This window comes from Cygnus atratus, chromosome 3 (assembly GCF_013377495.2).
Source record: "Cygnus atratus isolate AKBS03 ecotype Queensland, Australia chromosome 3, CAtr_DNAZoo_HiC_assembly, whole genome shotgun sequence".
Classification (NCBI taxonomy): domain Eukaryota; kingdom Metazoa; phylum Chordata; class Aves; order Anseriformes; family Anatidae; genus Cygnus; species Cygnus atratus.
In genome coordinates, this window is record NC_066364.1 from 79,136,931 (window position 1) to 79,158,359 (window position 21,429).

General features: G+C 42.3%; 1 protein-coding gene across 1 annotated transcript in view; it reads left to right on the plus strand.

The window, feature by feature from the left end:
• The first annotated feature begins 4,256 nt into the window (after positions 1-4,256).
• Positions 4,257-21,429, plus strand: part of KCNK1 (potassium two pore domain channel subfamily K member 1) — a 34,421-nt gene continuing 17,248 nt past the window's right edge. The window contains exon 1 of the mRNA XM_035561941.2: positions 4,257-4,846. Coding sequence (XP_035417834.1) covers positions 4,492-4,846 — 355 coding nt within the window. The 5' untranslated portion in view covers positions 4,257-4,491. The remainder of the gene's footprint in view (positions 4,847-21,429) is intronic.

Genomic DNA, 21,429 nt, shown 5'->3' on the forward strand with positions numbered 1-21,429 from the left:
ACAAAAAACACAACTGAAGGACAAATCAATTCCCTATTGCTGTTCAGTATTCAGCTGTCAGGGTGACAGCTTTGATATTATTTCATGTTCTCTGCAAGTAACCATTTACTGGCTCCCACACTGTCCTGGTTCATCCCACTCTCCCCCCACTCTATTCAACGTACTTTGAGTTCATGCTATAGGCATGCCAGAGCAGAACATATTTGATTGATGATTGTTGTCTAGTAGATGATTTTAGTTACTTGAAGTTCTTCAGTGCAATTGCTTAAGCTTTTTTTTTTTTTTTTTTTTTGAGAGGAAGGTTATTTTCTCATAAGACATGTCAAAAAGGAGGAGTTTGTGATTTTGCTTTGAGACTAGCTCTTTAAAAAAAAAACACAACACCTTTCATTCAACTTGAAAATCTCTGTATATTTGAATAACTTTTGATTACTTCTTTTAGGTAATGAAAATAGCCTTGATAGTGATAACAGTGACAAATGTGGTTGCTTCCCTTTCCCCAGACTCTCCCCCTTCGTGGTCTAAAGCTCAGCAAGCAGAGCTGCGGAGCTCCAGCTTCAAATCTCCTTTTTGCCAATTGCCATTCAGCACAGACCGTCACAGGGCACTGGAAGTTTATCGAGAGCTATTCTTGCTTTTAAGCAGAGCTTGCATTTGTCTCATGTCATCTTACATTTACCAGAACAAAGACTAGCCTACAGTGGCCCCCTTCACTGGTCACTCACTGTCTGCCACCAGGCAGTCATCTCCTTCCAGCTTACCACCACCTCCTTGTCTTTTGGTGTTTGGAGCACTTCAGATTTTCATTGGAAATGTGTCAGGATAAAATATTTCTTTAGTTAACATAGAAGCTCTGAGAAATACAGGCTGTGATTAACACAGAACCTCTCTATTTCAGTTTCACATCTCCTAACAGAAAGCATCAGTGATTCATGCTGTTCTGAGAGTGCCTTACATTTCATATGTATGAGAGAGGATTTCCCCAGCAAAGGTTAGCAGCCTGTGGAATAGACTGAAGAAGTTCCTAGCCCAGTGATGTGGCAGGGAAGTCATTACATCTCCCTGAGTAGCAGAGTTAGAGCAGGCTACTAAATTTCTGTATAGTTTTCTAGCACCTAAGGGCACAAACACAGTTTTTATCTCAGTTGTATGGGTGAATTAGAGCACCTGTCTTCTCTTCTACCCTCTCCCTTGGGTTCCCTCATGGGACAGGCAGCCTGTACCTGTATTTGTTGTGCCTCAGAACTGAGTTTGTTGTGACAGGGAGCACCAGTACCTACCAGCAGAAGTTTTTCCCACTCTGCTAGCAGCTGGATTTCTCCAGCAGTAAGGAGCCCAGACATCACTAAGCTTAGCTAGTGTATGAGTGATGTGGTGATATGGTTTGCTTTATTAACTGAATTAATGGTCTATGGAAAGGGATGATCACAGTAGAATGAAACTTCTGCTGGAAAACAACAACAACCAAAAAAATAAAGAAATAAAAACTGACCTGTAATAGCTTGCTCAAAAATTTAATTCATTTCTTGCTGAGGCACGTGGCAGCTTTCTGTTATACAGCACATAATACTGAAGTCAGTACAGTGAACCCTTGACTAGCTTGATCCTAGTAAAACGATGTGAAAATGGACTTAATTTACTCTGGAAAGAAAATGAAATGATATACTTGGATTCACGTATAGTATTATTATGCTAAATTACTGGCAGTATTATCAAGTAAATATGATCACTTAAACTCAGAAAACTAAATATTATGACACTTTTCTTTCTGCAAATCTATCCCAAAGAAAACCAAAATTTAATCATCAGGCATGTTAAGGGCTTGAATTTAAAACACAAACTTAAGCAACGGTGGCTTAACCTCCAATTGTCCAGACATTCACTTTGGAAGTAAGAACGTGAATGCTTTGGTGACACAGCTGAGCTGCTCTGCTTTTGTGCCTCCTCTCTTTTTTGGGGAAAAAATGACTCAGTTACAAGGGCAGTGCAGGTTCTGCTTGGCAGAGAGTCCTGCATTTCTCCCTAGCCCAGCAAGCCTGCAAGTGTGAGAGGTTTCTAAAAATGGAGAATGACTGATTCATAAAAACGGAAAACTGAAAGAGGCCAATGGAAAAAAATTCTTCAACTACGCAGCAACAGTTTCCTGTCACCGCTGAAGAGAGGTGTGTTCTTAGGCAAACATTTTCTAACCTTTAAACAAATATTTGGCTTGAAGGTTGGGAAAATACTGTTTTATAGCAAAGACGTGCCCATTCTCCATCACAACTGCAACTGTACCTACCATATGTTGCCATAAATTTGATCATATTGTGAAGCCTATTGTATCTGGTGAACTGAGTGCACTTGGTCCAAATGTAGCCCAGTATGTCAGACGTATTGTTCTAAATGGCTTTTCTATTATGGATTGAGATACTCAATCATTTGGACATTGAGGGGACAAGTGATTAAGTAATTGGGTGGAGTTGGCCAAGCATACCAAATTGGTCAGTGGGTTCCTTGACCTCTTGTTCTGTAGTGGTGCTTAAATGCATGCTGTCTTAGTGCAATGCAATAAAGCATTTGTTTGGAATACTCCCTCCAAAAGGTTGTCTGCATTACATTATTTCAGACAGTATCCATTTTTAATTGTCATTTATATTGATTTAGATAGCCTTTCCCCTATATACCACCATTTTACAGGGGAAAAAAAAAGTATTTTAAAGATATACTGATGACAGTGAAAGGTGCTGAAGTGACGATGCAAGGACATGACTTCTCTGCCTTTATCTGTGCTTCTGTCAAATAATTTCTGGATGTGCAGCACAGATTTTCATCAGTTGTTCACTTCAGACCCCTCACCCTAATTTAATTGCACTGCATCTGTTTCGTGTTACAATTTATATCTATGAAGGAGGCAGCTTGGAACTGTTTCAACAGTTGGAACCTTTTAACAGTTCAGGAGTTCAGCCATGGGGGAAAAGTGCATCTTTCTACCAAAACACCCAAGTGTCCGTAATGCCCCCTCCCCGGTTGTACGACTGAATTCAGAAGGTGCAAGTGCAGGCACATCACATGTACATTTGTAGGCTGGAGCATGCCTGGGCTCCTGGCACATGATCTAGAGTCTGCTTGTTTGGCCTGCCATGTATGTACCTCCCACGGCACCCAAAGGCACTACCTGGCCAGGCATTCGGGCTCTTTGGTTTCAGAATTACATCCTGGCTATGCAACAAGAACGAGCCCCTGGAACAACTCGGCTGTAGGTGGCAGTGGGGAATGGGCCAGAAACTGGATGAACTGTTCTGCCAGGCCAGATTCTGCCCGTAGCCTAGTTCAGCTGTCATATGAAAGGAAATGCTAGTGAATCATTTTCAGTTTCTGGCATGACAAAATTGTTTTGTGACTTTCATTTTTGTATTCTCCTCCCATTTTAGTCCTTACAGCTTAGAGATGTACCTCACAGCTAAAGATATGTTGCTGCATTTGATTTACTCTGTCCAAACTCACCAGATTAACCTCATTAAGTTCCAAATTTACAAACTGCTGCTTTCTTTCCGTGGCATCAGCTGAGATGTGGGGCAAAAGCAGTAGGCTCCTGCTGGGTGCGGTGCTGAGATCCCATCTTGTTTACCAGAAGCTGTGCTCAGTCCTCTTAAGGGACACCTGGAGAAGCCACACTTTTCTCCACTTCATTTCACGTGGCAGGGAACCTTCTTTGTGGGTTAACTGTGTGGTTGCTGGCCAGACCTCGAGATGGGCACAGGAGGAATATTTCAAGTTAGGCTTGAGAAGATTGCTGTTTTGGACCATTACAGAGGGCTGACTGGATGGTGTATTTATATGTAGTGTATCACTGTGGGTATACACTGTGTAGTGTATCACTGCTCTGAGAACCAGCCGGGTGTTTCTTATGATTAATAGTAAGTATTTTCAGGAGTGCAGCACTGAATATGAGTGATTGAGCTTGGATGGTGCTTCAGGAGGCCACCAGCTTCAAACCTCAGCCCCAAACAGGCCCCGTTGTGAAGCCGCGGCTCTGAGGAAGCTCCCGCTGACAGGATCACAGCGCCCACCGCACAGGCGGGCACAAACCCAACCTCCTGCCTCCACCCGGCGTTACCACCCCCTGCTGCCCGCGGGGCGCCCCCCGAGGCGCTCAGACACGGTGCGAGGGCGAAGCCTTGCGCGGTGCCCGGGCTCCCCACACGCGTGAGGGGGGCGGAGGGGCGGGAACCTCCGTGCACCTCCCCGCACAAAGGGGCCGGAGCGGGCACCCGAGCAGGCGCTGTCGGTCGGTTCCACCGCCGTTACGGGCGGCTGCCGGCGGCCGTTGGCGGCGGTTGGCGGCCGTTGGTGGCGGCGGGCCGGCCCCCGGCCGCGCTACCTGCGCCGCGCCGCCACGTGAGCGCCACATCAGCGCCGCTCCCGAAGCCGGCAGCGGCAGCCGCAGCCACGGCAGGCGGCGGCGGCGGCCCCGGCCCCGGCCGCGGCCGCGCTCCCCGTCCCGGGAAGATGCTGCAGTCGCTGGCGGGCAGCTCCTGCGTGCGGCTGGTGGAGCAGCACCGCTCCGCCTGGTGCTTCGCCCTGCTGGTGCTGGGCTACCTGCTCTACCTGGTGTTCGGCGCCGTGGTCTTCTCCTCGGTGGAGCTGCCCTACGAGGACCTGCTGCGGCAGGAGCTGGGCAAGCTGAAGCAGCGCTTCCTGGAGGAGCACGCCTGCCTCTCGGAGCAGCAGCTGGAGCAGTTCCTGCTGCGGGTGCTGGAGGCCAGCAACTACGGCGTCTCGGTGCTCAGCAACGCCTCGGGCAACTGGAACTGGGACTTCACCTCCTCCCTCTTCTTCGCCAGCACCGTGCTCTCCACCACGGGTAAGGCCGGCGGGGCCCGGGGTGGGCCCCCGGGGGTGCGGGGCGGCCCCGCGGGGCTTCCCCGGCCGCTTCGGGCCGCGCACGCCCGGGGCCTGGCGGCGGGGGCCGGGCCCCGGGTGCGGAGCGGGGCTGAGGCGAGGCCCCGGCCCCGGCCCGAGGCGGCCGGTGAGCGGCTGGGAAGTTTCCCTCGCGGCAGGGAAACCGCTCGCTCATCGGCTCCTTCGGCCTCTCGCCCGGCGAAATCCTGGCAGCCCCGCCGGGCCGCTGCGGAGGGTAGCGAGTACTGAACCGCCCTGCTCGTGGCGGAGTTCAGAAATGCCCTCTTTTAGGGGGTGCTCTTTGTGTTCGTGCCTCCGGTTCTGAGGAGGGTTCACCTAGTTTTGGGGCATCCCGCGGTTGAGGGGAGAAGAAAGGCTTCGCATAGCCAGTGTCATGTTGCAGAGGCTCTGAGTAACCTTGTCTGCAAATACTGAGCTGTCATCCCACCTGCCCTTGGCTTCAGGAGGGCGTTGGGATATCTCGTGGTGGTGACAGAGGGGAGGCATCCCAGAAATGAACTGGGCAGAGTGGAAACAGGAGGCATCTGAGCCACTGGATGACTTCCCACGACTGTCACAGTTTGCTTGTGTAAGCTATCTTTTATGTAAGGTGCATAACCCAGGACGGCAGTGGTGCAACCTCCCACAAACACGTACATTGATGTCCTTGCTACATGTTAAATTATTAAAAGTGAAACTGTATTTTAAGACTGCCCTACTTAGCACTAGGAGCAAAAGTATTGACTTCGGTTAATTTTTAAAGAGGCAGGCACTGTGCTGATTGCCAAGCCCCCCCCTCCCGTCTCATCCCCCTGCCCTCTCCTAAAGTTTTGGTGCCTTTGAAAACACAGCAAGGTGCCCACCTTCTGTGAACTTTGAAATGTTTTTAGAAATCTCTTTTTAGGGTCTCTGTCTCCTTTGAATTTCTTTGTCTGAATTTGGGGGGGGGGGGGGGGGGGAACACCTTGCTGTTAAGCTGTTTTTAAAAAAAATAAACTTCCAGATTTGGTTTGATGTTTGTGCATGAAAGTTCATGAGTGACTGAATTACTTACTGAAATAAGTAGCTAAGGCTTCTTGAATAAGAGAAGCTTTAAAAATTCACCCTAAAACTAGCCCAAAAAAAGGGCCTTGCTCTCCAACTGATTTGAGTCTTGACAGTGCATTGGTACTACTATAAATGATGCTATTTTTTTTCTCTGCCCATAAGCGATCACTCTTACTGTTAATGGAAATATAATGAGCTGATATCAATAATGACATTTAATATATTGCAGTATACTTACTTGATCATGTTTTGGCACTTCCTGAATGATTAGGACAAGCATTGACTTTTTTTTTTTTTTTTTAAACAAAAGTAATTGAATCTATAGATCAGGTTGTCAGCTCATTATAAAGAGTTGGATTTTTTTTATTTTTATATTTTATTTTTTAAAATAGGGTTATGGATTCTACTCCATCCCTTTGGTCCTATTAATTAGAAATGGAGTTTATATGAAGAGAAAGTGATATGCTTGTGACATATGCAATTAAATGTTTTCAGTAAATACATTTTTAAGCTTTAATCAATATACAGTAGCAATAGTAGTGAGACAAGCATGGAAATGTGATAGTACTTCAGTGCTTAACTCTTATTTTTCAGCAGTAAGGACAAACATGGAAAAGGGAACTGGTGCTGGTGGTACCAACTGATGGTTGCTTCTGGGCTAGGAGAAGCAATGCGAAATTGCAGGGAGCACTTGGATGTTCCATATGTTCAGCTGACTGAGTTTGACATTCATCATGTAAATAAATGCACACCTACCTCCTGTTCAGAGGACAAAGCTTATCTCACAGCCTTCTAGTTTTCTATATAAAGCATATGGGAAAAGCGTTTAATCTTAGCATCCCCAGCTCCACTTCTTTTTTTCCTCCCATCCTTATTATATTCTTTGGCTTCTTACTAGCTAGAGAAAATCCTTGAAGGAAATGATAAAGCTACTTAAGAAGTCTGAATTATTCTTCAATGGAGGGCATTTGCAGAATAAATACAATAAGGCAAATTGTTACTTGGAAGAAATTCACATTGGACATGCAGACTGTCACAGGACAGTCACAAGCTGCCTGAAGGGTGGGTGAACAGAGGGCAGTGAAATGGGCTGGGGGTGAGGCTTCAGCAGATTATAGCAGTGACTGGCAGCAGGTTTAACGACTTCTAACATATTTATTCCTCCCTATACAGATTAAGCAGTCATGCAGAATGACATATGAGCAATCTGCGAGAGGAAGCAATTTGTTCATTAAGCACTGACAACATAAACACTAAGAATGTACAATTGTGTGCATTTAAATAGCATCTGTCCTGCAAACTCGTTACAATTATGTCCTTACGCACATGTATGGTCAGTGCTAGATGTCATGAATAATCTTGCTGAAGCAGTTGTTTCTAGTTGGCTTTGTTGTGGGGCCATTATTAGAGACAAAACACATTCGTATAATAAAAATGAAGTAATGTTTTGCGCTTGCTCTCCCAGGTGGTGTGCTTTCACTGTTCTTAGTACACTGTTAAGCTCTAAGATTTTACTGCAGATCAGTGCAATATGGGAATGCTGAGCTATGGGGAATACTGTAGGCAGAATGGAGTAAAAAAGGAAGATGATATCACTTGTGTTGGAAGGCATGAAGAGTAATGTGGCTTTTATTTTTGAAGGAAAACAGATAGGAAAGAAAGGGAGATGCCGATTTAGGAACTTAAGGCCTGCATTTTGACACACCTTTTTGGAAAGGGTCTTTTTAGTGTAGGGATTGTACCGCAGCATTTCGTGAGAAAGGAGGATAAGTTTTATTCTGGCTGTCTGGCTTTAAGTATTTTTCCTCCATCACAAACATGGCTATGGGTTTTACTTAACATCTGTTTACCAGAGGGGGTGGTGAGAAAGAGCTTCGTTGGATCCTTTTCTTTTGTGGCAGAGTTGGCAAGATACACTTTGCCCTGACCTCAGGAAAGGTGAGGAGAAGTTGTCTTCCATAACAGCAACACACGTTTTTCATTTTTGTTTAAGATCAGACTACACTCTCGTCTAAACCACAAGAATTTAGATCAGTAAGAAAAGGGAGGAGAGAGCCGTTAGTACGCAGACGCTTCTGAAGCCCCTAACGTGGTTTTCTGCAAGGTGGTTAGTGGGTATCAACATCTGCAGAATTTAGCCTGCACCAGCTGAAATGTTGTCAGTGGGGACTGGATTATGTTATGCCACGCCTTGAGGAGTGATGCCCAAAGTCTGTGAGGTGCTGGCTTCAGTTTTCTGCTTGCTGCATTCTGAAAAGAGTAAAGAACATCTGTGTAATAGCTGTAGCTAAATGCTGACAGTGGCTAGTGCCTTGAAAGTGCTCAGCTGAGGGAGTAGTAAAGAAACAGTATGTTTTTCAGGGAAAGTTTTTGTGTTCAAGTTACATAGTTTATATGAGTTTTACTGGCAAGCAGTATGAGGAATTAATGAATGTATCATTTGCTTCCTAAGGGCTTTCTCTGTTAGGTCTGATTCTCGTAAGCATCGTTACCGAGAACTTGCAAGGGAAACTAAGCTATGCCTTTCTTATGAAAGAGAACAGACTGGGAGGTGGTGTTGGAGTCAGTGGTTGTGCTGCAAAAGAAGGTAGGCTTGATATGAAGTGATTAGGGAGGGAAAAGCCTGTCAGTCTGCATCATTTTCTCCATGTTCTTCTGTCAAGAAGCAGTCTTTCTTATATTTCTGCCTCCTGGGGAAACAGACCCCGTATCCAATGCAGACTTAGCGTGCATTACGGATCTTGACAAATCCATGGAAGATTCGGGAACGACGTGAAAGCATCATGATGTCTTTGTAATATGCCATTCTAAGATTCATACATGCTTACAATAGAACCCTCAGGTTGAAAAGGCCACATGGGAATTTCATAACCTATGGAAGACAGTGAATTTAACTTCATTAGAAAGAGGGTACTTCACAGAGGCTTTAGTCAAATCAGACTTTTATTTGTTCTGTACTTAAATTTAATGTAAAACTTACTTTGTTTAAATTGTAGGCATCAGAATACGTGGTCTGTGTCCCTGAGGATGACTGTATTACCTCATTAACACACACTGAATAAGTGCATTGCACAAGTAATATGAAATACATGTCTAGAAATCTGGCATGGGATTTCCTGTAGCTTCTTGTATGAAAATATACAAATTTGGTGACAGTTTAAACTTGGTTACCTCTGACTCCCGCAGAAAACTGAAGCTTCATTGTACTGCTGCTCTGCCTGTAGCACTCAAGGATCACTTAAATACCTCTGATAAATTGCAGCTACTGACCAGGTCTAGGATGCGAAACTTCAGGAAGGAACTTTGTTTCTCTTTTAAGAGTTGTTTGTTACTTAGAAAGCAACAGGAAAATGTAACTTGCTGGAGATTTTCTAGGAGACAAAAGTAACTGTGCTGCGCCCTGCAATAGAAGGGTGTTTGTGCAGGAGTGCTGGTAAGGAAAGCAAAGGAAACGAAGAGGCAAGTTGAGAAAGATGCCAGAGCAGGATTACATTCAACGTACCAACTGTTTGGATGTTGACTTAGGATGTGAGAAACCGCATTCTTTTCCCTCTTTTGCTTGGAGGGATCTGAACCCATACCCCAGGAGAATGGTCTGATATTAGAGTGCTCTGGCATCAGACTGTCATAGCTGCTCCCTGAGGCTGTTCCCTTCCAGATAGATCAGGAGACAGTCGTCCCTGATAGATCTATCAGGATGATAGATCAGGAACCAGGCATCCCACTTCTTGCTTTGTTAATATAAACACAGAGGGAAAGTCCTGCTGTCTGCCTGTGTGTCTGCTTTCCTCTTGAGGAAAATCCCCATTTTTAAAGACCACAGAGCAGCTCCAGACTTGCTGCTGCCCTATTCCGGTTTGGGCCTCGGGTTAAGGTGCTGTCTCCTGGGACATTGGAAATTTGAGTTCTGCTGAATGCTGTTCTCAGAAGAAGGATTTGAACTAAGGTTTTCTAGCCTTCTTGAAGGGAAAAAAAAATAAAGAAGAAGAAAAGATTACCATTACGTGTCTTAGGAAGCTGTAGGAGAAGACAAGATGAGTATATAGAGAGAGTAAGACTGGAAAGGTAGATTGGATGCTTCTGGTTTCTCCCATCTCACAATGTAAAAACATGGGGAACATTCAAGAAAAGCAAAACAACCTCAAATTTAAAATTACCCAAGAAGGAACTTAGGTTTAAAAAAACTGCCCCACCAACAAACCCCTCAACCTTTCTGAGTTTGGGTGGGGAAAAAAATCAAACTGATGAATTTTATCAAATTGCTGGTATTAGTCAAAGTTAGTAAACATTTGGAAAGGATATTAGGATGCAAGCTGTTCTTTAGCTAGCAGAGATGACAGCTGCAGCCAGTAGCCTGGTCATATTACCTCTTGTGTGCCTGGGACAAAGTTCTTGTTTTCTCTAGTGAAGCAGACAGTAGCAGAGAGGAAATCCGTGTGTGTCCCATCTCATGTTCCGGGCTGGCTGGCAGTTCCTGGTTTCTCATGTGAGCACAGCCATCAGCTGTGCCAAACTTCTGCTCGTGCGTGCTGAAATAAAGGGCAGCAACACTAGCTCTAATCCAATGTTTATGCTTTACAGGCCAATGAGTAGTGAAGACTATCTCCTGGCAGAAACCAGAGAAGCCGTGGAGTAGTGTTACTGTATTATTGCTCAGAGCAGTGCTGGCTGGTAGTGGATGAAGCGCCTCTCATACCTGCTCTGTCCTTGCTTCTGCATTGTGCTGTGCCGCCTGCCTTGCTAAGTTCCCAGGGATGAGGAGCTAGCCCAGCAGCTTTCCGCACTGGAAGGACTAATACCACCGCCTTTCTTGTCCTTCCATGTCAGGTCTGAGGTCGCTTTTCCTCTGCTGAAGGAGAAAATAATAAAAAAAAATAATAATAATAAAACAGTCCATTGAACATAGAGTATAACTGACGTCAGGACTGAGTTGATGGTATTCTGCCCTGGGCTTATGAATCGACTCTTTTCATAAATGTTAACTTTGCTATTTCTCTATTTTTTTCCTAATTCTGCTGTGTTAAAACTACACGTCATAGATTACATGGCCTCTGGTTACTCTGTTATTATTTCTAATTATTACTCTGCTTGGTTTGGTTTTGTTCTGTGATATTTACGTCCTTATTGAGAGGAAGAGTAATATCTCCAAAAATTTGCCTTTTATTAAAAAGTTTGTAATCCTTTTGCAAAGTTGGAATTTTTACTACTGTTTTGCTGACATCTCTAGATTGATTCCTAAGCTAAAAGTTATATATGCCTTCGGAACAGGACTTCTAAAATGCATGCATTTAACAATCAAATTCTGCAGTTCCTAGCCATTGTTTACTAGGATTTTCACTTGTATGTGTATACAACTTAAAATACCTCTTTTTTGAAATACCTAGTTTTTTCTTGTTTTCATTTATCTGTTTTTTGTTCTTTGTTTCATTTTGACCCATAGCACCATTGTTTTAATCTATGCTTTATTTTGATAGAAGAACGTGATGATCCAGGGAGAAATTTCTAGTTTAGCCACTGCTCCAAGTTAATTATAAACTAGGCCACAAGCTGCTAAGCCATATGAAGACCATAATGTTCCTTGGCATGTGCAGAAGTGGAATTTTCGCAATCTGAGGAAAAATTGGGATACCTGGTTGAGTTTCAATGAATTCATGATTAGAGAGTAGCAATGAAATGCTTTTTGAGAGTTAACTACTTAAATTCCTCCTGTGTCTCTGGATCTGACCTCAGCTGCTTGTAGGTTGATATTTGTACAGAATTTAACTGTAGCCCTAGAGTGGTTACTAATGATGACCCAGAAGACCCTATGAGAAGTGTCACTGCATTTTTCTCTAAAGAACCTAGCTAAAATCTTTCATAAGATTGTCCTGATGAGAAATGCAAAGAAGTGATCTGTTTAAGAAACAGGACAGAAAGAAATGAATAAAACAAAGCGTTTCAAGTGGCTGTGCTTCAGAAAAATGTCAGAGTGGCTTTCACAAGAACATGGATTTTCTCTCCCCTGGAAAGAAAAAGATACACATTCATCTCTGAAAACAGCGGATGAAAACTTGGAGGAAAACCTCATATGAATCAAAGCAGTGTACCAGCTGTCACCAGACCACAGGCATGAAACCACTGAGTGTTACCACAGTCCGTGTTCTCAGACGATTTTTGTGCCAGTAGTCTAAGCAGCTTCAGAAGGCATCACAGTGTCTTTGAGGCGTTGAGGCAATGCAGACACGGAAGCAGGGAGATGGCCAGGGAATACTGCCTAAGCAGCAGCTGAGGGACAGGGCTTGCTTGGGAGACAGGTTTTGCCGGCAGAACAAGCCAACCCAGCAGTCTCGGTACCAGTCTGCTTGGGTGTGAGAAAGTGGAGCTGTGCCCTCTGACCAAGCTGCATACTACTTACCAGTAGAAACTTAAATAGCAGCTTTCCATGTTTCTCCTGAAAATCGTGAGTCTAGCCTGTTGTTAAGCTGACATGGAGTAGAGACATTCTGCACTCTTTTTTGTCTTCTACTACGAAACAAAAACTTCTGGAGTAGCCAGAACTTGTATGCAGGATGTTTTCAAGCAAAATTTAATAAACAGAAACTTAATCCTAATAATACGTGAGTCTAACTTCTAAATTTTGACCTTACAAATGAAAATTCACTTCAGACAGCACTTAGATTGTGGGACTTCATTTCTTTGTTGTGCTGGCTGTATGACATTGGTGGGTCTATTATGCTGAAATGAGTATAAGAGGAATACTTTTTCCCAAATCAATATGAAAATATTTTATTTAGTCACTAAATATTATCCATTCAGTGTTTACAGTAAAGGAACTGCAGTTAGCTGATACTGATATGACTGTATGCCATTAAAATAACAAGTAGGGTACGCATTTGATTCACCATAAATACTTGCTGCAGTGTTGGTAAAAGCTATATGCCAGACTTTTTGTACAGAAACATGCAGTGAGACTAAAAGGATGAGCCCAGGGTTTGTCTTTCATGCTGTTGGGGAAAGAAACACAGTTTGATCTACAGAAAACAACACAACTACTAAGCCTGTGAGAATCCTGTCACAAGTGCACGTCTGCTTTTGAGTCCTCCTTTCAGCTGTGATGTGCTTAAGGGTGACACATGAGTATCCCGAAGCTAAGCAGAATACAGAATTGCAGGGCAAAGGTCTCCTGCATCAAGGAAAAGGAGGCAGCTGGCTCGACAATGATTGTAAAATTTACTGCTGTTCCCCGGATTCTTCTCCCTTTGGGTTATATGCAAAGGTTAGATACACACTATAACTAGTTATTTTAAAATGCAAGAAGAATTCTTGGCAAGAAGATGCAAAAGTGATAGACGACCTCAAATTATGGCAGCACTGGCTTGCATGGGGCTCATGCTTGCTTTTATCTTAAAGCCTGCACTGACTTCTCTCTTGTGTGATAGTTGGGCTTTTACTTTATTTGTTGTTTAAAGCCTACAAGGAACATACTGACCACATATTTTGCTAGGTTGAGCTTTTAAAATGTAATTGGCAGGCTCAGACACTGCAACATGCAATAGTAGTGCCAAAGTCCAGAGGCAAGCTAGAGTGGGTGCCCTCCTTTGTTTTTCATATAGTTTGAAAAGGGTTTTGCTGCTTCAGAGTCACCAAATGCAAAGGCAAGACAGATTCTGGTTTTGTCTCTCCACTAGTAGGCTGGGATCATAGGATTCATGGCTTTAAAGAAAGCTGTAGTGGAAAACAGCAAGTGTGCTCTGAAAGTAGCAATGTGTTCAGAGATTGGTTTGAAAAAAATAGTAGTAGCTTGGAAGTTTAATTTTGGGGAACTTCATTTTACAATCCTTTACATCTAACTTCATAAAAGGGAGAAAGAAGTTCTAAAAATATCTTCTTGTGTTAAAGATTAACAGGAGAAGGCCATGACATCTCTGCTCTGTGTATTATTTAAGTAGCTATTTACCCAACTGCGTATTGTATGAGACAGACATAAGCCTACAGGAAATGAGAAGACCCTAAAGCAAGCCGGAGAACTTCATTTCTTCTACAGCTTTGGAAGCTTTAGGGTATATATGACTTACTAATGGGTAATTAAATTTTCATTCACAGCATGTCTCGTTACTTACTTTCATGGTTACATTTTAACTTGGAATACTGACGCAGTAGTATAGCTAAAACGACTAAAACTCAGAGATGTGTCATTGTATTACCATTTGAAAGTCCTAGCTGTAGAAAACTGTAAGAGTGATGCATACAAATGAATGCAAAATGCTGTTAATCATCTGAATGGTTAGTGAAGCTCTTCTGTGTTAGAGACTGTTTAATTCACCTGTGTGTGTAAGCACGTCTGAGAAAGCAAGGTTCACAACCTGTCTGCTGGTCCTCTACTGCAGCTCCAGTTGGGCAGACAAACAACTCTGAACATTGCCTGACGTTGCATTCTGTGAATCAGCAACGCACATTGATAAGAGAAGAGAAAATCTAGGGATAGGGCAAGCTCCTGCCTTACTTTGTTACTGGAGTTATTGTACATTTACGTTCTGCCTATATATAGTGCAAAAATAAATCTTTATCTCTCAGATCTTTCTGTGCAGCCATTTATACTAATTGAAGCCTATTGAATGTTCAGGTCATGCTTTCTGGGGTAATTGCTATCTGACAATTTTGTACGCTGCTTAGAGGAAAATGTCACTTATACTAGAGGTTGTTGGTAATAACAAATCTCAACCTAAACTGAAAGATAGGAATTCTTTCAACTCCATAAACAGCTGTTTGAGTTCCAGATACTTAGATGTCACAAGGGAGATGGTGATAATCTCCCAAATTTCTGAACAGCCTTCTAAAAGTAGATGCTGAAGCATGTGTGTAACAGGTACTACTTTACTGGATAAAGCACTTTTCTGTTCTTTTGGGGATAGAGTGGTATTTCTGCATGTATTTTGCAAAAGAATGAACTAAGGAAAAGAGAAAAAAGCAGTTGTGAAAGTTTGTGTAAGTCATTAGTATGGCTGAGAATAGTAGCCTGAGAACTTTGTCTTTCAGCTCTCTGCTCCTCCTGCTAGGTGCTAGGCCATGTTTTCCTACAGTAAGCTGACTTTTTCCATCCCGCAGATGTGCTTTAGCACACTTTCATTTTCTTGCATTGGATGGTTGGTTTGGTGGTTGTTTTTTTTTCAGTTTGGTTTGGTTTTTGGTATGTTTTTTTCTTTTTTTTTTGAATTGTTTTAGTAATAATTTCTTTGCTCAGTAATAATAGTGAAAATTGCAGCTTCTTGAATAAGGACTTAGAGAAGCCATATCAAAGTCTGTAATACGCATTTCTGTGTCTTCAGTGGAGACTCCAGAAGCATTGCCACTCCCATATAGGAAATTGTTCAGTTGTGTACTCTGTGCAGAAGACAAGATGATTATCAGTTAATACAGCCCACATAACTTATCAAATGCATGAACAGCCTTTGTGGGAGTTTGTTCTGCTTTAGCATGCTGGTTACTTCTCCTTATATCTAGGAAAACGTTTGCCCAGGGTGAGGTAAAACAAAATGTGCTGAGCTTACCTAAGAACCCTGCTACTGGAAAGAAGATATCCTGGACTGTTGACTCCCACCCTGTGGCCCAGCCTTCTTCCCTGTGGTAGCTGTGTTGCTTCCTGGACCACAGCAGTAAGCCAGCTCAGCTTATCGGCCTAGAAGAAACGTAGGTGCTTTCTGCAGGATTAGTTTGCTCTGAGTTACTGCAGTCAGATAAGCTACAACCAATGCAAGAGAGATAGAGCCACAAAGGGAAAAGGATCTTCTTTCTCAGCTGCAACTCTTAGATCAGATATTTCACGTAACAATTTGGTGAAAGCATGGGAAGAATCAAAAATGCATGGCCAAATCGACAACAGGTGTAAAAGGAGCTGGCAAGCTAAGAACGTGTTCCTGTAATGATGGTGTATCTGACAATTGCTCATTGCCCCTTGCAAAGGAGCAATATTTCAAGCAAGATTAAAGTGACATCTAGCAAAGCTGAAAGAAGCTCCTGTTGATAGAGATGCTGCCTCTGAAATATTTCTACACCCTGCTAGGACTCTATCCACTACCCCAGGTACACACATCTTAGGGGGAGCTTTATTTTTACCCTGCTATGTAACTAGCGTTATTTGATAAATTGTCATTTTTGAAACTAATACAGAACTAATACCTTTGTGTTTAGTTACTGTAACTAGTTTATGAATCTTGATCCTTGAAAATTACAAGAAACTGGGTTTTCACAGGGCCAGACTCTTGCAAAGAAATACCTCTCTTGACAAGATGTGCTAACTATCAATTTACACATTGCTGACCCTGGCTCTTCACTGCCTGTCTTTATTTTGGAATCACCAGCCAGTTTATCACCTTCTTCCCCCACCAGTACATTGGCATCTGAGAGATGCCATTTACAGCATCCCACATCCCTTAGAGAATCACAGGTTGCATCAGTCAAGCCTTTTTCTTGATGGCCTCGGTTTGCAAATGCAAGCACTGAAAGGAAAGTGCTGAACACGAAGCCCCCCACACAACTCAGTCTTTCAGGCTGGTCAGATGCTCAGCAGGTTGATGCATATGCTACCATATGGTACTGGGACCTGAGGAAATGGGACCCAGAATCATTGATTGGTGTTGATGGTCTTGGTCTGATGCAGTGGTCCAGAATTGTGATGGAGCAGTTAGTGCATTTTTGATGAATTGTCCTATGGATTTAATGTTGCCTGCTTTCACTGTGTGCAGGGCTATCTTATTCTGTCCCTGAGAGGCTAGGATGATATATTTTCACTAGGTCAATCATACTACAGTTGCAAGAATTTCTGAAGATATCATATACTCTACCAGGAGGCATATTTTGCTAGCAAACTGAAAAAATATTCACCATCTTAAAACAAATTGCCACTAATCTAAACAGACAATAATAGTGTTTGAAACCCCACAGCATTCAAACTGCTCTGTCTTTATCTTTACGTTGTTGGCTGAATGTCGTGTCTGTAGTTTGCTTTTCTAAACACTACATTGCGATTTATTTCTAAAGAATTTCTAGTTAAACAAAGCTGTCTACAGTTCCTCTTATGAACAGAAATAGTATGTGCAATTACAGTGCTGTTCTTTTCTTCTGTTTTCCCTGTATTTGTTGGTAGGGCATACAGTTGTGATTATGCTGGCTATCCTGATTCCAGTGTGATTAATTTAGTTTATGGTTCCTGCAGTTGGTGTTTGCTATATGGGCTGTCCTAAACATGTGAGTGATTCAATACTCAATATCTGTAAAATTTGTTTACAGTTCCATAAGCCAGCTCTCAACAGTTAAAGTATTTCCCCATTGGGCCGTGCAAATTAATGTTCTGTTTTGAACGTGAATGTGTGAGTCTGTTCAGCTAGGCTATGTTTGGATGGCAGAGTACCATCAAACATTGTGTTATGGACTGTGATTTGGAATAAACTATCTCATCTGAAAGATATTTCACTTTGGCTATTGATTAAACTTATACTTATCACTTCTGAAATTAAAAGACTTATTTTTAAGTTAGGAATGAATATTCCAGGTGGAACATACCTTCCGTAAAACTGGAGATTGACGCATTCTAGCTCTGTGTAGCTTGGTTAGTCGGTTCACTGATTTCTGCTATTTGTGTTGATTTGCTTCTATTTTGCTCTACATACTGTTGAATTGTCCATATTTCTCAGGAATAGCGACTCAAACAAAAGGTAGAGATAGGATTTATTTGTATGCAAATGCATTATCGTGTCTGATTGATGTAAGTATGAAATACCAAAATATCTTACAAAGATATGAAAGGACTATGTGTCTTCCTCTGTCAACAAGGGAGCTGATGCTAGTAATTTCCCCAAGTTCCACATGTCAAATCTACAACAAGACTAGAAGTATAAATTCCTATTCCCCTGCTGTATTTAGTAGATAATACTTTCTTCTGTGTGAGGTTGCATTTTAATGCAAAGATGCTGCTTACAGATTTGATTTTAACTTTCCTGCATGAAACTGCTTAATTTTTAATGTTGTGTGATAATTCTTTACTGCCCACAATACCAGTTTCATTCACTGTTTTCATGTCCTGTTCTTCCTGATGGTGCAATAAAGCAATTTTTGTTTCAGAAGTGAAGGTGGGAAGCATACTAATTTGCAGCTGGTTGTTTCTTTTTATTCCCAGATGGTTGGAAGAACAACTGTGGCTCGTTTCAGTGCAAGAAATGATGACATAGCAAGACCAGATAGGTATTCTTCATTAATTAGATGTGATGAAAGCACTGCAGTAAGTGCCACTGCAACACATTTAAAGCTTGTGACACCTCCCAAGATGGATTTGGAGTGGTACCAGGTGCCCGTTACCAATTTTAGAAACCTCTTCCCACTACACAGTACCAGACTTGTTCTCTTCAAGCTGAGTACCATACTGCACAGGTGCTGGGCTCGTCAGTGGCAGCTGGCACATCCCTGTAGTATGTGCATAAACAAGGTCTTTCAAGTGGTGGAGGCTGAAGTAATTGATAGAACTTTTAAAACCTGTTACAGAACGATTAGCGGAGGTAGGGAAAGAGAAAATTACAGCATGAAATGAAATCATGGTTCCAGACCTTTCCCAAGAAACAAAAAGCTCTATCTTCTGCCAGTCTCTTCAGAACATGTTTACCTTCTCAGGTTCATTGCAATTAAATGCTAAATGCATTTCTAAGCTGCTAAAATAAATTTTTCTGTAGGGGACATTGCTGCAGACTGCCATATCTAAAGACAAAATCTAGAAGTATTACTGTTGTGTAAAACATATCAACCTTTATGCTGTAGTCAAGGTGAAAGTCTCAACATGCTTTTTACCAAAAGAACACATGAAATGAAAAGATCATGTGCAAGCTAATGACTAAATCCAGTCAATAATGTCACTTTCTTTCCTGGTCTCTTTGCCAAAACATTTTGTGTTTAAGATTTTTCTTTCCAATATTGGATATTTAAGGATGTGAATCCTAGGAAGAACTGCAGAAGGGTTTGTACCTCTTTTCAATACCTTGAAATTGGTGTTGAAGTTTTTAAGGTTTTTAATGAATCCGTTTCTTTGCATATAAATCTTAGTGATCTGTGGCTTTAAAAATCCATTATTGTGGGAATGTTGCTGCACACGTGTTGCTAAACAGAATACAAAAACCCTTTACAAAAGGTAAGCACAAAACCTTGCCTTGTTTTCTAACGTTTCAGAGAACTACCAGTAGACCTTCCCTAGTAAAGCCCGTTCACATTTCTTTTTTTAATCAAATTTTAGTTTTCCAGGTAGAGTTTGTTCTATCAGGAAATATTCATAATAAAGTAATCTGGTGGGGGGCCCCACTTCGATACAGATTTTTGACCATCTGTTGCCTAGCAGGCAAGTAATCCAATAAAAGAATAATTGGAATTTTCCTTGCTGAAGTCTCAGAGGAGCCCTCGGGAAGTCTAACCTTGCTTTTGACCTGTTGGGGTTGGCTTTTATTCAGCAGACTTCCGTCATTTTCATCCTTTTTAGCCCTGGAAATGGAGTATGTGCCTCACCTGGAGTTCTGCCACCTTTGTCTCACACGCAGTAGGTCCCTTTCTGGTGGTGAGCAACGTGTGCTTTCATGTAGGCTGTGCCAGAAAGGTCTAACAGTTCCCTTGGGCTGCTAATGTATACTCCGCTCACATGTAATGTATCCAGGCAGGATTAGGGAGATCCAGTGTCTGGCTGTGGCATGAAAGAATGCTATTGTTTTTCACTTAGTTACTACCTTTTGAGCTGTATTTCTCTCTGACTCTGGTTGAGAAGAGATGTTACTGTGAGGACCCCTCACTAATAATCATCTGACATATGGGAGGGACTGAGTTCTCTACTTTATCTTTTGGCTGAATTTGGTTCCCATGCAGTGAATCTGCTGTTCGTGTGGCTCTAGTACAGTGCATCTTTTTACCAAGTAGCATCAGTACCAATCAATTCCTTAGAACCACTGGTGTGTGAATGGGTTCAGCATTACCATCACTGCTGTGCAGTTGTAAGGTTTTTTCACTACTTTAAATAGAAACTATAGGTAATAACTGACTAAAACAGCAGTCACTGTAAATTATCAAATGTTACTCCTTGCTAGCCTTTCAGTTTGCCCATCCAGCTGTAATCTTTGCATCAGGTTACGTGGTGTGATGAGCGAGACATGGAGTGAACCTTGTGGTGGAAAGAAGGGTAGGATATGGTGTTAGAACTAAAAAAAGTATAAGCACTCCTTTGGGTTGGTCCTGAGTTTTGTCTAATTTCTTGTCAGTTTATGGAATGTCCTTGTATGTTCTTGAGAGAGCTGTGGTTCAGGTAGCCTTACAGTGTTAATACTGTCATCACTCATTTTGCATTGCTGTGTTTGAGTCATGATGGCAATTCAGAAACTTTACTTTAGAGAAGTGAAGGTCTTCATACAAAAACCTGGAGCCCATCAGAAGAGGAAACCCTTTCTGTATAGGGAGCTATACTCTTACGATGCTCTGGCAGGGCCCTGCAGAACATGAATGCAGGAGGTGATGCTAGAGAAGTGCTGTTAAATTCAGTTTCAAACTCTGAAAGAAGCTGAGGTCTGCCCAATTTCTTGGTCCCAAGCCAGTGCATCTGCAGTAGTGTCTTGGTTCAGGTCAGGCATGCAGTGCCACAGCAACTCCCCAGATCATTCCCACTTGTGGTTCACACTGTGGTCCAGTCTTGCAGCATGCAAAGTGAACTCCTCTTTGATTGAACAAAGCTGAAGGAAGCGGTCTTGGAGAGCAGTGGAAGTGCACATCAGCTGTTAATGGGCATCCAGTCTTTGCGAACAAAGTAGAGCAAATCTGAAGTTAAACCCTCACTTACAATAATGACCTTGGGTCCGTGCAACTAATTGTTCCACTCTAGCACAATAAGTGTGGACATATAACGTAAACAAAGCGGCTATACAATTCCAACATCCCCCACCCCCCAACCTATTTCTTTCCTCCATTGCTATACTTTACATTCCAGTAGTGAAAATAATTGGTTCTGGACTGGAATTGGCAGATACTTGATCCCTTAAGTAATATGATCGAATGTTGCTTTTTTCTTAAAATTGAGATGAAATTTTTAGAATAAGACCTCAGCTCCTGTTTCAACCAAACTATTTTTCTATTTTAAAGGACTTGTTTTGCTGACAAATCAAACACAAAAACACTTCCTTCATTGTCGCACCTTGTATCTCCTACTGCCTCTGTAGGGAGTAAAGAGTATCAAAATTATCCCATTTTTAATAGAAAATTACTATCTGTAAATAAAAAATTTTGATCTCCCTCCCTGCATTGGCTTCAGCTTTTCTCTCAGGCACTGAAATGATAACAGGGTACTTGTACTGCTTTGTTTTGTCACTTGAATTTAATTGAAAAATGTTTTTAACACGCGTTCTTATGTCAGTGTTTGTGGATTATGAGAGTAGCTAACTCACAGGTGATGCATGGTGATGCTGTTTTCATCAGTCTTCAAGAATGTACATTTTTTTCTAGTTTGAAAAT